At 34.7% G+C, this 19,504-nt stretch overlaps 2 protein-coding genes across 4 annotated transcripts; both read left to right on the top strand.

Annotated features, from left to right (window-relative positions):
• Positions 1-3,257: 3,257 nt before the first annotated feature.
• LOC115979839 (putative pentatricopeptide repeat-containing protein At1g12700, mitochondrial) lies at positions 3,258-5,326 on the top strand. Of its 2 annotated transcripts, XM_031101899.1 has the most exons (2): positions 3,259-3,365; positions 3,615-5,326. In XM_031101899.1, exons 1-2 carry the CDS (start codon positions 3,362-3,364, stop codon positions 5,162-5,164), a joined length of 1,554 nt encoding a protein of 517 aa, XP_030957759.1. In that variant the 5' UTR covers positions 3,259-3,361; the 3' UTR covers positions 5,165-5,326. The 2 variants fall into 2 exon arrangements, with proteins under 2 accessions (XP_030957757.1, XP_030957759.1); XM_031101897.1 differs by having other exon boundaries at positions 3,258-5,190.
• A 1,411-nt stretch (positions 5,327-6,737) lies between these two features.
• On the top strand, positions 6,738-18,763 carry LOC115979840. 2 transcript variants are annotated; one of them, XM_031101900.1, is made up of 9 exons: positions 6,738-6,816; positions 7,994-8,099; positions 10,267-10,360; positions 13,710-13,865; positions 15,519-15,668; positions 16,407-16,589; positions 17,018-17,112; positions 17,211-17,308; positions 18,372-18,763. In XM_031101900.1, the coding sequence occupies exons 2-9, from the start codon at positions 8,011-8,013 to the stop codon at positions 18,473-18,475; spliced, it is 969 nt and encodes a 322-aa protein (XP_030957760.1). In that variant the 5' UTR covers positions 6,738-6,816; positions 7,994-8,010; the 3' UTR covers positions 18,476-18,763. The 2 variants fall into 2 exon arrangements, with proteins under 2 accessions (XP_030957760.1, XP_030957761.1); XM_031101901.1 differs by lacking the exons at positions 6,738-6,816; positions 10,267-10,360 and adding an exon at positions 11,394-11,632 and having other exon boundaries at positions 8,071-8,099.
• Positions 18,764-19,504: the final 741 nt, after the last annotated feature.

Raw genomic sequence — 19,504 nt, 5'->3', positions numbered from 1 at the left:
AAGAAGCAGAGGAAGACGAAGAGGAAGAACTAAGTGATGGGTATTTCGGTATTTTTAATATTGCAACGGTAATATAACAAAACGTGCTGTGCGCGTTTTGATTTATGGACTGCTCTCGGTCCATTTTTGTTCCGCGTTTTCTCTTCAGTTTTTCTAAAAGTTCAAAACGCAACTTTTATAAAAAAGTTGCGTTTTGAACTTACCAAACGCAAATATGGGCTTAGCTTTTTTGAAAACGCCCGTTTTGGACTGAAAAAGTGGAACCAAACGGGCACTTAGTGTGAAATCGAATTGCAGGGTGAAAAGGTTAAGGTAAGTGTTGTTGATGCTAAGATAAATGAGTTACAATCTTCATTTAAGGCTTTGCCGAGGCATGTTGTAGGACTCGATGTTAAGATTGTTCCAGTTGAATCTACTTAGTGGGAGCATTTTGATTCTTTATGTTGGGACTAGTTGCTTGGTCATCCATGTTTTGCTACTTAGATCGTTTTCCTTGTTCCCTCTTGCAACAATCTAAATCAATTTGGAAAAAGTAAAATATGTTTAAGTAGTTCCATAATGATAAAATCATGAACATATCTATGTCATAATAAAATTACATAACTAATATTTTATATGTTTAATAACCAATAGCACCACTACAATTGACAATTTCTGTGCGTAAGCATGGGTTACACACTAGAATTAACTAGTGTATAGCCCCGTGCATATGTACAAGTACATTGAAAAACAATTGCAATTACATGGTTCAATTCAAATTATACATGGTATTAGCTTACATCTTTTTTAAACCATGCATTTTTAAAATATGTAACGGTTTCTCATTATATGTGTGTGTGTGTGTGTGTGTGTGTCTCTCTCTCTCTCTCTCTCTCTATATATATATATGTGTGTGTGTGTGTGTGTGTGTGTGTGTGTGTGTAAAATTTAGAGTTTAATTGGATTTAGACTTTTTGGTTTTTATACCCAATAATTCCCTTGCTACCAAATTTAAAAAATTAGATGGACATGCAACACAAAATTGGACTTCAATTGGATTTGGCCTCTTTGATATTTACACTCAATAATTTATTTGACACAAAAATTAAAAATTAGATAAGACACATGGCGCAAAACTGAGAATCTAATTGGATTTTCTCTAAACTTTGGTTTTTAATATATATATATATATATATTAATCACACACATGTATGGATTCAAATTATACCTAGTTTAAGACTTAGACATTTTTTAAGTCATAGATGAGTCTTCCTCTCTCTCTCTTAATTTTATAATTTTTATATACACGTGATTTTACTCTCTCTTTTTTATCCTTTCTTTATTAAGTTTTGATGGTTTATTTGTATAATAATCTTCATCTTTTGCACAACATTATAACTCACCCAGAACAAAAAGTTTAAAAACTTAGAAAGGACACGTAACGTAAAATTAGATAACAATTGAAATCCAATTTAGAATCTAATTGGATTTTCTTTAATTATTTATATAGTCATAGATGAGATTACCCTCTCTCTCTCTAATTTTTTTATTGTATCTTTATTTTTGGATATGTACATGAGTTTATTCTTTTTTTTTATTGGGTTTTTGATAATTTATTTATATTAGACTCTTTGTCTTTTGCACGACATTAACTCACCTATAACAAAAATTTTAAAAACTTAGATAGGACGCTGAAGCAAATTTAGGCAATAATTGGAATTTAATTTAGAATTAAATTAGATATTTTTTTTTTTAATAAACGCCCAACTTTTGGATGTTAGTTCTAAATATTTGTACCATCTGAGATTCTGAACTTGGCAAATTTCTGAAAGCTAAAATCTGATGAAGAATGATGGCTTGTCCACATTTGTGGTGGTTCAGTGTTTGGTGTTCATTTCCTAGTAACTATAACTAAAAAAAAAATATTATGTTTGTAAGTTTAAAGTTTAGCTAATTGTGTTCTGGTTCCATATGCTTATGTATTTTCAGGTTCTTGGGATTTCACAATCAATTTATGGACGTCAAATGACTTGGACAATGGTGGTCTATTCTAAGGATATATTGCTACTATACTATCCTATCCAGAAAGATGCTTTGAGCAAATTAGCTATGACTTGGACAATTAATGTATTTTCATGCTATCTCATTTACTATCAAGTATTAACATATATGTATGCTGCAAACAAGATTTGGGAAAACATATTCCCCGGCAATTAGCTACAATGATGGATGCTACATCCCAATTTCTCGTATATTACTATTGAGATATTGTTTTTGTTCATAGCACACTATAGGAGAAATTTGAAACCAAATTTATGTCAATCCTGGAAGAAATGTACCTTCATAACACCAACAATTATATATGTATATGAATGAATCTGGATCTGGGTTTTGCGTATAGATTTGGAACTGTATGTGCAATTTTGGGAAAAGTTATGGGCTTTTTGCATTTTACATTGCAAATTTAATGTTTTCTTTTGACAACCATTTGGATTTATGCTTTGTTTAACATGTATTTTGTTTTGCTTTTGCAGATTTAATGTTTTGACTTGGTGATTATTAAGTTGTAATAGACTTTGCCAATCTAAACCTTATGTTTTAAAGAAATCTTTGAACTTTTGGATTTCAATCACTAATAAGAAGATATCATTTGTCTTTATCATGTGCAATACACATGACTCACTTAACCCAACTAATCAAGTTAGTCACGTGTATTACACACGACAGGACACATGTCATTTTTTTATTGCTACCAAACATTTTGGAAAGAATATGTGTTGTCAAGTGTCAACTTTTATTGGATAAACTTTTATCAATTAATTTTATATATTTATTTCTAAACAATAATAAAAGAAATCCTCTAAACTCGCGCTTGTGTAAAGGGGATAGGTCACAATATTTAGTTTGAATAAAAAATACATTTCCACAAAATAACATTATACTTAATAGAAAGTATTTAAAAACTCTAAAAACTAAGACCTCAATAGATGTAATTGAGAAATTTAATATGGTCATTAAAGTTATACTTCCAATCAAACTCACATGCCCATCAATTCTCGGATTTTTTAAAAAACTAACTACAAAACCCAAACAATATTATTAGTTAGCAAACGTTTCAAACTAATTTTGTTTATAACAATTCGAATTCAGTGGACTCGATTTAGGAAAAACTGATGTGGAGAAAACATGGAACTCGAGTTCAACGAACTCGGTTTCCATGTACAGAAATTGAGTTCATTGAACTCGGTTTCCATGTACAGAAACCGAGTTCAACGAACTCGATTTCCATGTACTGCAACTCCACCATCGTGACTTCTCCCTTCGATTTTTGAAGTTCCGAACCCGAACCCGAGCTGGTAGCTGAGACTGTCGTCATTGTGAAATGGGTAAATCAACATCCTCTCTGCTTCTTATATGCAATCGTTTGATTATTAGAGTAAGCCTTCCATTTCGTGCTTTTACTTCTCATTATTGTTCTACTATTAGCGAAAATGTGAAAACCCCATCTCAGAAACGGAATCAGTTGTTGAATTCTGTGAGAGATCACTGCAAATCTGGAACCTTTAAGAATCTTGATCATGCCTTAGGTCTGTTTGATACAATGCTTCACATGCGCCCTTTGCCTTCCATTGTAGATTTTACTCAATTGTTGGGTGCGGTTGCAAGAATGAAGCATTACTCCGTAGTAATTACTCAAATTAAACGAATGGAATCATTCGGAATCTCTCCCAGTGTTTATACTCTCAATGTTTTGATTAATTGCTACTGCCGTTTGAGACGGGTTGATTTTGGGTTCTCTGTCTTAGCAACAATTTTGAAACTTGGTTATCAGCCAAATCATATAACTCTAACCACTCTTGTCAATGGGCTATGTCTTCGAGGTAATATTCTTGGAGCTGTGAGGTTGGTAGATGAAATGGAGAACAAGGGGTACCAACCTAATGCAATTACTTGTGGGACGATAGTAAACGGTTTGTGTAAGATTGGCCAGACTGGTGTGGCTATTAGGTTGCTCAGGAAGCTTGAAAAAAGGAATTTTGCACAAAATGTGGTGCTGTATAGCACGATCATTGACAGTTTATGTAAGGACAAATTGGTAACTGAGGCTTTGAACATTTTTTCTGAAATGATGAGTAAAGGCATTCAGCCAAATGTTGTCACTTACAGTTGCGTAATTCAAGGTCTATGCAATTTTGGCCGGTGGAGGGAGGCGTCTACTTTGTTGAATGAGATGGTGCAAAAGAAGGTCATGCCAAATGTACAAACATTTAGCATATTGGTGGACACACTTTGCAAGGAAGGGATGTTGACTGAGGCAAAAGAAGTTTTTGATGTGATGATTCAAAGAGGCATTGAGCCTGACAAAGTCGCTTACAATTCTTTGATTGATGGTTATTGTTTGCAAAACCAAATGGATGAGGCAGTTAAGGCATTTAATATGATGGTTGAGAAGGGTTGTTCACCGGATGTGTTTAGCTATAACATATTGATCAATGGATATTGTAGAAGTAAAAAAATTGATGAGGCAATGCGTTTGTTTCATGAAATGTCCAACAAGGGAGTGATTCCTAATGTTGTGACTTACAACACTCTTATTGATGGGTTTTTCAAAGTGGAGAGAGTCCAAGCTGCACTGGAGCTATTCAATACAATGCAAGCTTGCGGCCAACATCCAAATCCCCAAACCTATGCCATCTTGTTAGATGGATTTTGTAAGAATAGACGAATTGCTGAGGCAATGGCATTGTTTCAGGAGATGGAAGAAAAAAAGTTGGACCACAATATTGTGTTTTACAACATCTTGATTGATGGTTTCTGCAATGTTGGGGAACTTACAACTGCAAGAGAAATCTTTAGCGGTCTTTTTGCAAAAGGATTGCAACCTAATGTTTGGACTTACACTATAATGGTCAAAGGGCTTTGCAAAGAAGGGCTAATTGATGAAGCGATCGAGTTGCTTGAGAAAATGGAAGGCAATGGTTGTTCACCTAACAATCACACATACAACATATTAATCCAAGGGTTATTGCAACATGGTGACACAACAAAGGCAATGAAATATCTCAAAATGATGGTTGACAAGGGATTTTCAGCAAACGCAACAATTGCTGCCATGTTTATTGACTTGTTGTTGTCTAATCAAGTAGATGAAAATATTCGAGAGCTGCTTCCAAAGTCTGGGTGAAGGTTATTTAGTTTCTCAAGATCAAAGACAACTTTTATATTTTAACCTATCACTAGTCATTATGTGAGTGGTATATTTGCTTTGAGTAAAATTCTATACTTCTTACAAGATGGTATTTCTTTTCATTTATGTGCCCAAGATTGTTTATTCCTTTTATTGTTCGATCTTTTGTTGCAATTTTCTTGTGCATGCATGTTGTTGCTAAACCTTTTGACTAGCCATTGGGTGTATTATATTGCCCACTTAGGTGGATACTCAAGAGTCCTAGTTTGAGACTAGATTCATAGATCTTATTTCTTGTACTAGTTAGCTATACTATGTTCCAACCATTACTCAAAGTTTTCCAATTATAAAAACTAGTATTCCAATTCAAATATAGCCTAAATATCAAACCTTCAATAGGTATCCTCCTCTCCCCAAACCAGCCCCAAAATTCTTAAATGCTTAGCGATTAGGTTCTGGACCAAATTATATCTTGAATCAGTTTCAGTTTTACAATAGTAATCCAATTGTAATTAGCTAATCAAATTTAGTCTTAAAACACGTCATAGGTGCTTGCAAGTTAAACTATTGTTTTAAAACAACTATGAATTGAGTTGTCAGACCTATGCAATATCAATCAGTTTAAGATACTTTCTGTTTCACTTTCATATCTTTTAGTTTCCTTTTGTCAAAATGCTAGATGAAGTTTGTGTCAACCCTTACTAATTTTGATTCCTGTCCTGTTTGCACTTACCACTATTTGAGTGTTACTAGGGGTTCTTGAAACTTTATTCATTTGAGGGTACATAGGATAATAGTTTTAAAGTAAGAATGTCATCATTAGTAATTTTATTTATTTTTATATCATACAGCAGTTGTGAAACAAATAATAATTAGTTTGGCAATTTGGTTGCTTCATGCCTCCCTCCCTTTAGGATAAATCCATATTGTTTTACTTTGTACTGTAATCATATCAACATATTGACTAATGATTAATGGGACATACTAATGTTAAAGTGCATGGGAAATCTTGAATTTTTTTTTTTCTTTTACGTAAGAAAGGCTAGAATGGCCTTGTAGACAAGCCGATTTGTCCTTATTCTAGAAAATGATAGTAATAGTATGAACTATGAAATCTTCAAATATTTCCTCTTCTATAGACAATTGACTGAGGGAGGTTAAAACCAAACCATGTTTGAGGATAGTATTGAGTGAAAATGGTTAAGGTTGTGTAGGTTCAATAGTTAAAGAGAAATCTATTAATTTGTTTGGAATATTTGTACAAAAGGCACTATTTATTAGATCTGCAAGAAGGAAAAAAAATAATTATACTATGCTTGAGCCTTGTGTTTTGGCTTGGAGGTCATTATCGTAAATATTGTACATCACCTCCATCCCTACAGCAGTGGAGGATAAAACTGACTAATGGGGGTAATGATAATTGTAAGGAATATCTTGATTTTTCATTCATTTTTGCAGGGGAAGTTATAAAACTTGTGGTGTTTCAGGTACAAATCTGATTTTTAGTGAATGCTCATCAATGTTGAGGCTGTCCCATTCTTCTGCATAATTTTTGTTTTTGCACTTGCAGGGAAGCCTTTGATAGGCAACAATAATCTATAAAAGGGAAGTTAAATCAAGGCCTGTGCAATGTATGAGTTGACAAGGTATTCTGTTAGTGTCAGATTGTACATCAAAGAACACTAATCACAACTTATCATCTCATAAAGTGAAAAAAGTTTTAAAATTTGTTATGAATCTAAAATTTTTGTCATGAAAAAAGTTTGATTTTAAACATATGTGGAGATATCTTTTCTCAACACGCTATATAACTATAGAAGGGACTGTGAATATGTCATTTTTGTCACATAATTTTATTTAGAAAATATCTAAACATGTTTGGAGCGGATCTTTATCGTCAACTTTTCTCTTATAAACACAAACACTGCCTTTGTTTTGCTAGACACAAAATCACAAAAGAGAAACACTAATTTGTACTTGTTACTCATGAGTGGCATATACTAGTGTGTGTGTGTGTGTGTGTGTGAGAGAGAGAGAGAGAGAGGGCAAGTGATATACATAACACTTAATGATATCAAAGGTCCATGTATATAAGCACACATGCACATGATGGTGTTGTCTGTTACATATGAGTTTTAATAATAGAACCCTCCCAATATTTAGTGCAGAGACTTTGTTGTTTGTAACAAAAAGTTCCCTTGTTTATAAGTGTGTGCGTGTCTTTTTTATTAGTGAGGTTTTAGATATACAGCTTATGTATGTATTTATGTAAATTTTGTTCATACCCGCTAGTTCTTAGTATAAGTCCTAGCGTTGGTATCACCAATTCTAATTCTTGAACCACATTGCAATTTGTGTGGTCTGCACTTTGCAGTAAGAATTTGTTGGGATGTACTAAATTTTTTTGTGAATTGTTGACAGTACTGGTAGACTAAAGTGGGTTGCTTATCTAGATGTTTAGAAGAATCAAGTTTAGAAATTTATTGGTGAATTTTATAAAATTTTGGGTTCATGTTGCTAGCTCCCGTTGAATTTCATTAGGCCAACCAGTTGTCCATGTTTATACAATTCTTTTAGTCTTAGGGACGTGTTGTGACTTGATGAGTTTGATGCCGCCTATGTGAGTGAAATTCTTGGATTTCATAAGCAAGTTCTAGCACAAGTATTCTCTCCTTTGCTTAATTCTGTAATTAGAAAGGGAGGAGTGGAAAAAGTTAAAATCAATAGTTGTGAAAGATATCAATGCTTAAGGAAGTACTGGTTTATTTTGATTTTAATGAGAAATTTTTGTATGTCCATGCTCTTTGTTTTTGCAGGAAGAGCTTAAGAATACTACTATTAAAATGGCTGAACAGAGTAAAGTTCTTAACACCCCTGCGGCAGAGAAACAAACCAAAAGAGAGTTGTTTGATGCGCTATGGCAGGAACTTGAGTGAGTTTTAGTGTTTTTTGTCCTTTTTAAATTTGTCTTTAGAGGTAGAAATAGCCTCCCAGGTGCGCACTAAAGGCATTCACTTACTTTTTGGAAAACTCATAGCTTTTATGTGGTTGTGAAAAGGCTTTGGTCATCTGTTGGACAATTGTCATTATCTTAAAGTTATCTTAGCAGTATCAATTGTTAAATAGTGACTGAGTTTTCAGTACCTTGAAATTTCCTTGACTTTGTCAAAAATTAATAAGATGACCAATCCATTGTAACCAATTTTGATGATTAATGTGGATGGATATATGAAAATAATGAATGAAACTTTTTTTTTTGATAATTTATAAGACTTTTATTCAACAAGAAAAACACAAACAGCCATTACAGGTGTTCATGATGGTGAACACAAAAAACAGCAAACAAAAACAACTGAAAACAGAAAAAAAGAAGTAACTTAAGTGGCACTACTAAGGGTAGAAAAGAACTCCAAAGCAGAAGAATAATTTGAATAACCCCAGCATTTAGCCCATTCAAAAAGAGTATTTTGGCTGAGCGCTTGTAACTTATCAAGCATTCTCTCCAGAACCTCAAAAGAGCGCCGGTTTCTTTCCAACCAAACAACCCACATCAAGCAACCAGGAACCATATTCCATACGTCCGAAGCATATTTTCCCAACCAATTACTCCAACAAGACACCAAACTCTCCACAGAACCTGGCATGACCCATTGAATCCCAAAAGCTTGTAACATTTGCACCCACAAAGAATAAGCTACCAGACAGTGAATGAGAAGATGGTCCACAGATTCCGCAGAACAGCAGCACATACAGCGCCTATTCGCCAAAGGGAGGTCCCGGAGCATCAAATTATCCAAGGTAAGATTCCGGCCATGTGCTGCGGTCCACAAGAAGAAAGCCACCCTCTTAGGCACCTTGACTTTCCAAATCCCCTTCCATGGGAAGTAAGGAACTGTATCCCTGATCTTATGATAGAATGACCGAGTATCAAACTTACCATTCCTATTAAGACACCAATGGGGTCTGTCCCACCCAATACCACTTGGGGTCCGAGACTGAATGAGTTCTAGGAAAGAGAAGGCAGCCTCAAATTCCCTCTCATGAAAATTCCTTTAAAATCTCACATTCCAACATCTACTACTTCCATCCTCCTGATGATCCAACAAGTTAGAAATACAGGCTTCCTTGTCACAAGAACACACATATAACTGAGGATAAAGTATTTTAAGAGAAATCCCCAACCCACCTATCATGCCAAAAACGAATACGAGAACCATCATCCACCACAAAAGCTAAGTGTTTGGAGAACCTCTCCTAAGTGACATTAATACCACGCCAAAGGCCACACCCGTGTGCCCTTCTACAATCTTTAGTAGTCCACCCCCCTTGACCCTTGCCATATTTGGTGGCAAAAACCCTCTGCCAAAGACTAGTTCCTTCTTAGCCAAACCTCCATAACCATTTCCCTAATAGAGCTTGGTTGAAGTGACCTAACTTCCTAACCCCCAAACCACCCATCTCTATAGGTGAACACACCTTCTCCCAAACCACCAAAGAATGTTTAAAACACTCCTCCGAAGGCCCCCACAAGAATTTCCTCTGAATACGCTCCAATCTGTCAGCCACAGCTACAAGGATGGTAAATAAGGATAGATAGTTTGTGGGAAGACTAGAGAGGGTACTCTTCAAGAGAGTAAGCCTACCACCCTTAGACAAATATAGACGCTTCCAACTAGCCAGCTTCTTCTCTATCTTCTCCCAAATGGGGTTCCAAATGGATGGTAAATAAGGATAGATAATGAATGAAACTTGAAAGTGTGTTTAGCAATTTTGGGTAGATACCCTGTATGTGGGCTGAATCCATGTGGGTAGATACCTTGTATGTACATACCTTAGGTGGTTCAAAGCTTAAATCAACTCTCTGTCAAACTTTAGTAATGCACATGAGGATAGAGCTTTCTTTGTCCATTGCCACTTTTTTTACTCTGAACCTGGGATCTCTAAATGGATCTGTAGGAACATCTCACATTGCCAACATGTGTGGTTTGTTACAATGTCATGGTTTAGAAGGGGCTTCCAATGTGTGACAATACTAATTTTATGGCACTTGTGACTACTGAAGCTTCTGTAACTTATAATTTTGTATCGATTTCATACAGAGCTCCAGTGCTGGAGAAAGCTTCTAAATCTGTTTGGGAGCTAATTTTGGACACTAATGGTCTGGGGAAGGAAATTAGTGAGATGGTTGAAAAGGTATTTTCTTGATTGAGTGGCCGTTGTTTCCCCTGCCAGACGGTGAGACTCATACTAATAAAGAAATTGAGAATGAAAAAGAAAAAGGAAAAGGAAAAGGAAAAGAATGGGCTAATGAAAACATAGAAAAGGAGAATTCTCCCTCTTCATTAAAGAAAAGTAGTTTTATTGAATTGAATGCAAGAGGTGCATGTGAAGCTGCAAGCATATCTGGTAATCCTCCAGCCATACTAGAAGATTCTAGTAAATCACCCAACCAAGTTTGAAGACACGAGTCACTATGTCATGCCAAGAGCCTTGTGGCTCAATGCCATTACTGTTTTTCTCAAGAGGAGAACCTGGGTTCAAACATCACCTCCCCCACTTGAAAGTTACAAAAAAAGGCCACTATGCCAGTTCCCATTTCATTACTTATCAACAAGAGTAACTTTGTCAAACGAGCTATTTATAACAGATGTGGGGTGGTGCAAATCTGGTTATTTAGTCTAGATTTTGATTTGTCATCAGTTTCTCAATTCATTTTAATGGAATAAAATTAACGTTATTATGCTATCTAATTCTTTGGTTGCAATTCTTTAGGCTATCTAGTGTTTCGTATTATCAATGAGGTACTTATTTGGAATAAAATCATTTAAGTGAACTTGGCAACTGATGTCTGAAACTATGTTTGCACAACCATTGTGCTGTATGATGTTAACTTGATTCATGCAGTTTATACCATAGCAAAGTATTGTGAATATTTCTATGAGGGATGGTTGTATTTGTTGCTTGAATTAGTTAGTGCAGAATTTAGATGGACTTATTTTGTAAACAGCATACTTGCACTTGAGCATATCAGATCTCATTTAGTGATTCATTTTCACTATCACAATGAAATCTCATTTATGATTTCCACTGCTGTCCTCTGGGGTGCAAAGTTGCTGCAGGAAATAATATGTAATGATATGTTTTTTCTTGGTAGATTGAAACGGATTATATCTATCTATCTATATATATATATATATATATATTTGAGCCTAAACTTATTGTACAGAAAAATTAAAAGAAAGCTGCAGCAGTGTATGGCCACTGTATGGAGGTTTCTGATTCAAAGTAGACCAGGTTTCACATTATCCGATTTCAATCATGCAAGAATCTCCATTGTGCGGTTGGAAAGTATTTCAGAATAAAATCAAGTCTGGATACAGGTTCTTATATGAGGCAGAGGCATGTTCTTTCCCATATTCATGGAACCTGTTCCCAATTCGTTTGTTTGACAGGTTCTGTAATCTGGTAAGTTGGAACATTCTTTGTAACAGGGCATGCTTTACAGTTAAGGGTGGTAGGTCTGTCATTGTTTGGAATAGAGGGTATCACGTTTTTTTTCTTCAAGGACTTCGTTTTTTGGACACAACTATTTTTGGATGCAACAAAAAAGAAAAGTTTATTTGAAGATAATAACATAAAGTTCTAACCAGCAACATAGTCATTTCCGACCCAAATATGTTCATGAAACTATTTGAGGCAAGATTGGCAAATTGTTGGGACTTGGGATTCTTGCTGCACAGCTTACTTGGAATGTCTTCAACTAAGGACTCTGTTTTCCATTTGATTTGTTGCCTTTGATCATTTGTTGCCTTTGATCAAATCTTCCTCCCACTGTGAATGGCGATCGTATGCGATGGAAATTGACAAAGAATGGGGCTTTTGATATCCGTTCGTTTTACAATAAGTTGAGAAGCCTCTTGCCCATTATCTTTCCTTGGAAAGGTGTTTGGAAGGTTAAGGCTCCTCGGCGTGTTTCCTTCTTTGTGTGGACTGCTGTATGGGATAGGATCCTTACAGGTGACAATTTGAGGGGTAGAAGGATGGTTTTTGTTGATTGGTGTATCATGTGCCGTTGTAATGGGGAGACAGTGGATCATTTGTTACTTCATTGTGATAAGGCTTATCGATTGTGGAGTTTGGTGTTTAGATCTTTTGGGATTTTTTGGGTCTTGCCAAGATCGGTTGCGGATACTCTATTTGGTTGGTGGAACTGGCCTGGAAAGCATGTGTCTAGCATTTGGAACTTTGCTCCTTTATGCTTGATGTGGTGTCTTTGGAGGGTGCGAAATAGGACTTTTGAGGACATGGAAAGTTCGGATGACCAGTTATTGGCCTCTTTCAGTGGCTCTCTGTTTGACTGGTCTAGGGCCTGGGGACTCACCTCTAGTGATTCCCTCCCTTTGTTCCTTAGCTCTCTCCTGTTTAATTAGTTTCCTCTCCTTTCCCTCTTTTTTTCTTTTTTCTCTTTCTTTCCAATTGTACTTTTCTCTTTGCCTTATGTTTTTATGCATAAGGTAGTTTCTTGAATATATATCTTTATTACATATCAAAAAAAAAAAAGATCATTCTTTCTAAAAAACTCAATATTTTTGGATATGCGCATGAGTTGCTTGTAGAGCTCATAATCTTTGTGTATGTGATGCACGATGGGAACTATGAGTTATAATTATACGATGCGATGATATTGTCACACTGAGTCTTTTTGCTAGATTGGACATTATGAATATGAGATAGGATTGTTTATAATCGGTATCCTGAAATCAGTTTAAATACTAAATGGCTTTTGTGTTTGTTTAGCTCAACAGGTCCTATGCTTCAACATTCTTGAGTTGTAATCTCTGCATGCATCCATTATCATTAAATATTGATGTGACAGTAAAAGATCACACTTTAAAATAGCAAATAATGTAGCAATAACAACATCACTAGTAGGGGACATAGTCATGTCACAATTGAAATCTTAGCGGATTAAGTTTTTGAATGTCAGATTACAATCATTTGAGTTCACTTTTTATAACAAGAGGACAGTATTTTCATTTTCCAGGTGAGTGACCCTTGATATAAAACTGATTTCACTGCAATTTTCCTTTTCACAACTTGAAATTGTTTTTATATTTATTGTAGAGCTCTTATAGACATTTTTGCGTACTTTTTTTGCAATTGCCAAACTGGCAGAGCAGGAGTGAAACAGCTCTTTAGTAATGAGCTAAAGTTGTACACGCTATGGAAATTTGTATGTTGCCACGAATGTCTCAGATATTTTTAATGAGTTGGACAGTTGGATATATTGGGCAGTATAATGACTTCTGTTTGCAGAGTAGATGTTGATGGAATCTAGAGATGATAGCGAAAAGGGAAGTGGGATTAGAATTATTAATGAAAGTTGATGTTTTATTCTGCTCTCATGTTCTCTAAGCTGATGGTGTATAGTTTCCACTAAAATAGCATCCTCAGCTAGATATTTATTTTCTTTTAGTTTTTGACTCCTCGTTTTTATGACATTCTATTATTGTTCTTAAAATAACTTAAATTCTTTTTCCAGGAGATTCTTCAGAAGGTGTCTGGACCACCAAGAAGTTCTGGGCAAGGAATGCAGAAAGTAGCAAGTTTAGGGAGCAAGGCTAATGGAAATAGTGTTCATCCAGTACCAAATAATATTCAAAGGTCAGGAGTGTCTGCCGTTCAAGGTCACACCAAGGTATTAGCCATTAGAGCTTTAATCATAATTTTGAATGCCATAATATGTGAATGAAAAGTTTCATTTAATAAGGCAAAATGGGAAGCCAGCACAACTTGATTGTTTCCTGCATTTGATAGCACGTTTATGTTCAAATTAATTGAAACTTACTCTGTGGAACACCATTAAGCACAGAAAGGAATTATTTCATGGTAATATAACTTTAAGTCTAATATATTGCTGCTTCCTTTCTTGGCTTTTTGTTGGCTATCATCAATAAATGTAACTCATTATATTTATTATCTTTTGTTCTTGTCATACGATTGTAGGTTAAGCTCCACATGTGATTGAAAGACATAAGGTAAACAAATGATTATTTTAGATGGAAACATTGCTTAAGAATATGTAGACCATTGGAGTGATTCCTAACCCTTCCCCCCACCCAAACCAAAATAAAAAAGGAAACCCTAAGAAAAGAAGTTACAAAGCCTATCTGGCTAAAACTTAATTGTTTCTCCTATTTTATTCTATTTTTCTATTAAACCAATGTTGGTAAAAGCGAGGGGCGCACTTAAGCGCAAAGGCCTCTTGGAGCCTAGGCACAAAGCGCAAGTGCGCGCTTGATTGAAGTGAAGCGCACATTTTTAAAAAATAATTTTAAAATTTTAAAAACTATTATTAATGAGACATGCAACAATCAAATGATCCAATTATCATATAAATTGAAATAAAACTTTTTATGCAATTCATATAACATTTAGATATACCCTACTTTTGCAATTTTAACACAAAAATTGCAAGTCAAGTCATTTTATTTTATTGGATAAGCTAGCTATCAGAACTTCCATGTAATATCCTTTCTTAAATCTCCTATATCTATAATGCCCTATGACTAATTAGTAATATTAGTTAATAATTTAATCACTTAATGACTATAACTCTAGAAGAATTAGTTTGCTATGTTCAAAATCAACCACTAAAGTAACTAAACAATTACCACATATATTATATCATACGTTTTTTTGTTTTTTTGTTTTTTTTTTTTTTTTCATGAATGAGCTAAGAATATGAGGACATTGCAACATGGTAATTGGTACCAAGGAGCTAGGTGGGTTACTGTTTCAAGGAGAAAAAATAAAAATAGAGAAGATTTGGGAGGTTGTGGGTTGGGTTTTAGGACAAGTTATACTCAAAATATTTTTTTTTTGATAAGTAATTTACACTAAAAATACACAAAATCAATGGTTTATATCAATAATGTCAAGATCCTATTGCTTTAATTCAGTTTTGGTTTTTTTTTTTTTTTTTGAAAAATATAAAAAAGCTCCAAAAAGCGTGCTTTGAGCTTTTTGAAAAAGCGCAAAAAAGTGCGCCTAAAGCGTGCTTCTTTGAATGAGCTTAGCTTTTGAGGCAGAAAGCGCTGGAGCCTTGGGGCTTTGAGCTTTGAGCTTAAGCGCGCTTCAAGCGTGCTTTTAACAACACTGTATCAAACAGATGGGACAATAATCGAAATAGGATTTGTTGGTCCTTGATGTGTGTTTTGTTGTGTCTTTTATTTCTTATATATTTGATTTAGAGCTTGATTTTTTTTTTTTTCCGAAGTGTGACATTATTTTGAAACATAATATTTGTAGTATGATCTCATTTTATGTCACTTTTAAACTACATTGACAGGACAATGTTGAACAGTTTTCTGGGAGGGCATCTGTATCTGTGGAGGAAAGAGATAACAAAAGTGTGAATTCTGTTAGTAGAATAGAAGAACAAGAAGTTGATGGCTCTCGTCTAGTTGCTATTCAGAGTTCTAAAGTGAATAGCATTAAGGTTAATTATGAAATCTTTGCTGAAATATATACTTCCTCACCACTTTTTAATTAGATGGTCAACTTTGTGCGTCAGTTCTGCTTATTTTGGCCTTTGAGGGTGCAAGTTTTCTTATTCTAGTTAGACAATTTTCCTATTAATTAGTAAAGTGCTAAACGGTCTGAAAATGAAATCCACCTTGAGCATCTTTTTCTTTTTCTTTTTTGATAGGTAGATAGTATGGGAGGGGGAGGTGGGGTTCGAATCACAAACATGGGTCATCATAAAAGATGCCATTACCGTTGGACTGTCACATAACACCCCCCCCCCCCCCCCCCCCCCCCCCCCCTCCCCTTTTTTCTTTTCCTTATTTACTTCTGGGGTCTACCATCTCTTCCATTCTTGCATCATCAACAGACTGTAATTTGGAAACCATTTTAAAATTCCCGTTACTTGAGACAAACACTTTTGTTTCTGATTTCTGGGTAGGATTTTTTTTTTTATTGGTATTTCTGACTAGGATTTTTATTACTGGTTTGGGGGATTGGTCGGCTAAAGAGGCCATAATGGTTACCATTTGCTCATGAGTCGTGATAGTATTTAACTAATCTTAAACTACATTTCCTTTTAATCCTTGCCTCCCTGTCCCTTTCTCAGCCCACTTTCATTGCTTACTAGGCAGGCATTAGCTCTCCTAAACTTGCTTTATTTTGGAAGATTAACTTTTAACCTGTTCTCTCTATCATTTTCTTTTCTCAGAAAAATCACAGAATAGGAAAGCAAGAGCTGATGAAGTCAGTGCAAGAGCTTGCTTCTCAAGCAGCTTCTCGAGCCAAGGCTGAAGCTGCAAAAAACATCACACCACCAAAGTCGGCTTATCAATTTGAGGCTTCTTGGAAGGGACTCTCTGATGACCGTGCTTTACAGGCTCGTTTATTGAAGGCAAGCAATAGTGGTTTTTATGTGATTTAGTACTAGAGAGATTCATGTTTCTCTTATCACATTTAAATACACTAATAGCAATATAGATTGCTAAGCATGAAAGATTGATATGTATTTATGGACATAGTCCCTTTCTATGGAAATAATTGTTGGTTGATGTACACAATGCCTGATAGACCTAAACTTCCTCTTTGGATGGTCCCCAATAAGTAAACTAATTAATTGATTGTTAGCATCTGCTGACCTGATCTTTTAATTCTAGGGACTATTCCAAGAGATTTTCACATTCATATGTAGTAAAACAACCAGGAAATTTTCCTGGCCTGTTTGTCCTAGTTACAATACTCATGCTTTCTTTTATGCTATTTTTCCTGTTTCAGTTATTTCGATGATGTTGCCACTAATAGTTGTTATTTTTGCTTTATTAGGCTGTATCTCCAACTGCATTGCCACAGATATTCAAAAATGCATTGTCTGCTTCCCTACTAGTTGACATTATTAAATGTGTCGCCACCTTTTTCACGTAAGTACATATCTATGAATGTCTTTTTCCAGATTGTGTAATTTCTTGTTTGTGCTCTGTATAGTGCTTGATGCCCTTGTGCTTTATACTTTTGGCAGTGAAGAAATGGATCTGGCTATCAGATACATAGAAAATTTAACTAATGTCTCAAGATTTGACTTGCTCATCATGTGCCTTTCATCTACAGATAGAGATGGTAATATACACAGGCAAGCTTTCACAGTTTTTACTAAATTTACTGTGATTATGTGTTGTTTATTTTATGTTTTTAGCATATCAAGTTTTATCCTACAGTGCTTTTTAGCTTTCATGTTATTTGAGTGCAAGTTGTCTTGTATAAAGGCATTGCAAGTTGTTAAGATTTACATGTTATTTGGATGCAAATTTATAAAGGCATCTTGAGCCTCACTTCAAACTGTTGGAGTCACAATGGGGACGTGGGTTTGGTTGAGTGATTTTCATTGTGTTAGCCTGCATGGTTGGACCGCCCCCAATGTACGGTAGAAACAGCAGGTACAAGAAACGAGTTGGTATATCTGAAATTATGTCGGCTCCAGGCTTCCAGCTAAGGGCCAAAGTCTATATTAATGCATACAAATTATGCCATAGTCTAGGACTAACAAAAGGTAAAATCTTGCAGGATATATCTTAGACCATGGATGGGTAATAATAAGTCACTGCCTTTCTGATCATTAACCTTTAGGATACAAATTCCTCGAAAGCTTGAGCTCCTTTTTTTGCCCTGCATGCGAATAAGGAGAGAAGGGGGAAAGGGGGGTGGTCTTCTAAATTTGTCCAGTAAAAAAATATGATTCTGACCTTATTGAGAAGGCAGGAATTAGCATCCACTGGGTATATTAGGAAATCTCAAAATCTATTCATCTAGGGTGTTGATCTTTGTTGAACTATGAATGCATAAATGTACTCGTATTCTGGATCTGATTAGATATTTAGATGTGTATGTGTTCTATGTGGAAATATAAATAGAATGGACACATATGGTGAGAAGTTTCTATGGTTAAGAATCTCTGAGATTTTCATCGACAAGTGAGTCTGTGCAGCTAAAGTTTCTGAGGATTTAAAGGCTATTGTGCTTAATAGGATAATCAAATACACATTGTTGTTGGTTCTCTACAAAATTATACTCCTTGTTGCAAAAGAGAGAAACTGAAGTAAATTTCTGATCTGCATTCTGGTGTTTAAATTTTCCGTGGATTAAGTTTAGTTCTTTTGTTAATACTGAATCATTTTCTGAATAGATCTCCACAAGATTTGGGATGAAGTATTTTGTAGCGAGGCAACGCCAATTGAGTATGCAGAGATGCTTGATAAACTTCGTTCAAGATACTGCCTCAACCGGTGACAGGCGTGTTCTAAAAGAGATCTTAGGGATGGTCTTTGTGCTATCACATTTTCATTTTTTGTCCTCAGCCATCATAATCCTAAATCACTTAACTTAAATGTTGAAATGCTCCACCACTATTTGGCCTACTTTGTGGACCTTCATAAAAACAATCCATGAAGGTCTGAAATATGTTCTTTTTCATCTGGTTTGTTTACATGATCCCTTCAGGTCACGGCTATGATCCTTTGTTCCGAGTTTGTGCATTTGTACATAGGTAATTGATTTTGATGACATATTAAGCCTTGATATTACAATCTCCATTATCTTATCCATTATTACAAGAATTATCATTGGGATCCAAATTTTGAGAATATTGACTTTAAAGACATATTCAATCAATCAATATAGTAGGAAATTCTGTCATGTGGTTCACTTTTTGAAAAGAAAATTGAAACATTCTCTAATGCCACATTAAAGATTAGAGAAAAAGGCTATAATTATGGAGAAAAAAAAATGAAAATGACATCCTAAAATAATTTTTTAATAATCTATGAACGGTGACCTTAATTATATTATCAATTGAAAAGTAGATGTTAACAAAACTTAAATATAAAATATTAATTGGTTTCCCCCAAAAAAAAATATTAACTAGTAATTTTGTACTTCAAAAAATATGATAAATGGTTTCAATTAAAAAAATTATAATATAGAAAATTAAATAAATATTATTTGAATGATATTCAACAAAAAAAATAAGTACATATTTTCCCCTCAAACTGTATGCAGCCAATCTTGTTGAAAAGTTTCAAATAAAGTTGGTAAAAACACTGACCTTAAAAGAATATAATCATGCACAAATTTATAATTTTACATAAATACAAATTTGCGGTCTCTTTTTAAGATAAAAAAAATTTATTGGTAAATAGTGGATAGAAAGAAATGTGGTTTCTTTCAAATCATCATTAATTACTTTCTTTTTACTCTCTTTTCAAATACATCAATTTACCTTCAAATCGTCATTAATTACTACTCTCATGGTATCTTTCA

Source organism: Quercus lobata, chromosome 3 (genome assembly GCF_001633185.2).
Source record: "Quercus lobata isolate SW786 chromosome 3, ValleyOak3.0 Primary Assembly, whole genome shotgun sequence".
Lineage (NCBI taxonomy): Eukaryota > Viridiplantae > Streptophyta > Magnoliopsida > Fagales > Fagaceae > Quercus > Quercus lobata.
The sequence above is the reverse complement of the archived record's forward strand: the minus strand, read 5'-3'. Positions and strand labels throughout refer to the sequence as shown.

What these genes read in the sequence shown, in the direction of transcription:
- LOC115979839 (XM_031101897.1), top strand. Translation starts at nt 3,362, where the DNA reads ATGGGTAAATCAACATCCTCTCTGCTTCTTATATGCAATCGTTTGATT.
- LOC115979840 (XM_031101900.1), top strand. Translation starts at nt 8,011, where the DNA reads ATGGCTGAACAGAGTAAAGTTCTTAACACCCCTGCGGCAGAGAAACAA. An exon ending in CTAAAGTGAATAGCATTAAG is followed by an intron (nt 15,669 to 16,406) that starts GTTAATTATGAA and finishes TTCTTTTCTCAG; the next exon opens with AAAAATCACAGAATAGGAAA. An exon ending in TTCATCTACAGATAGAGATG is followed by an intron (nt 17,309 to 18,371) that starts GTAATATACACA and finishes TTTTCTGAATAG; the next exon opens with ATCTCCACAAGATTTGGGAT.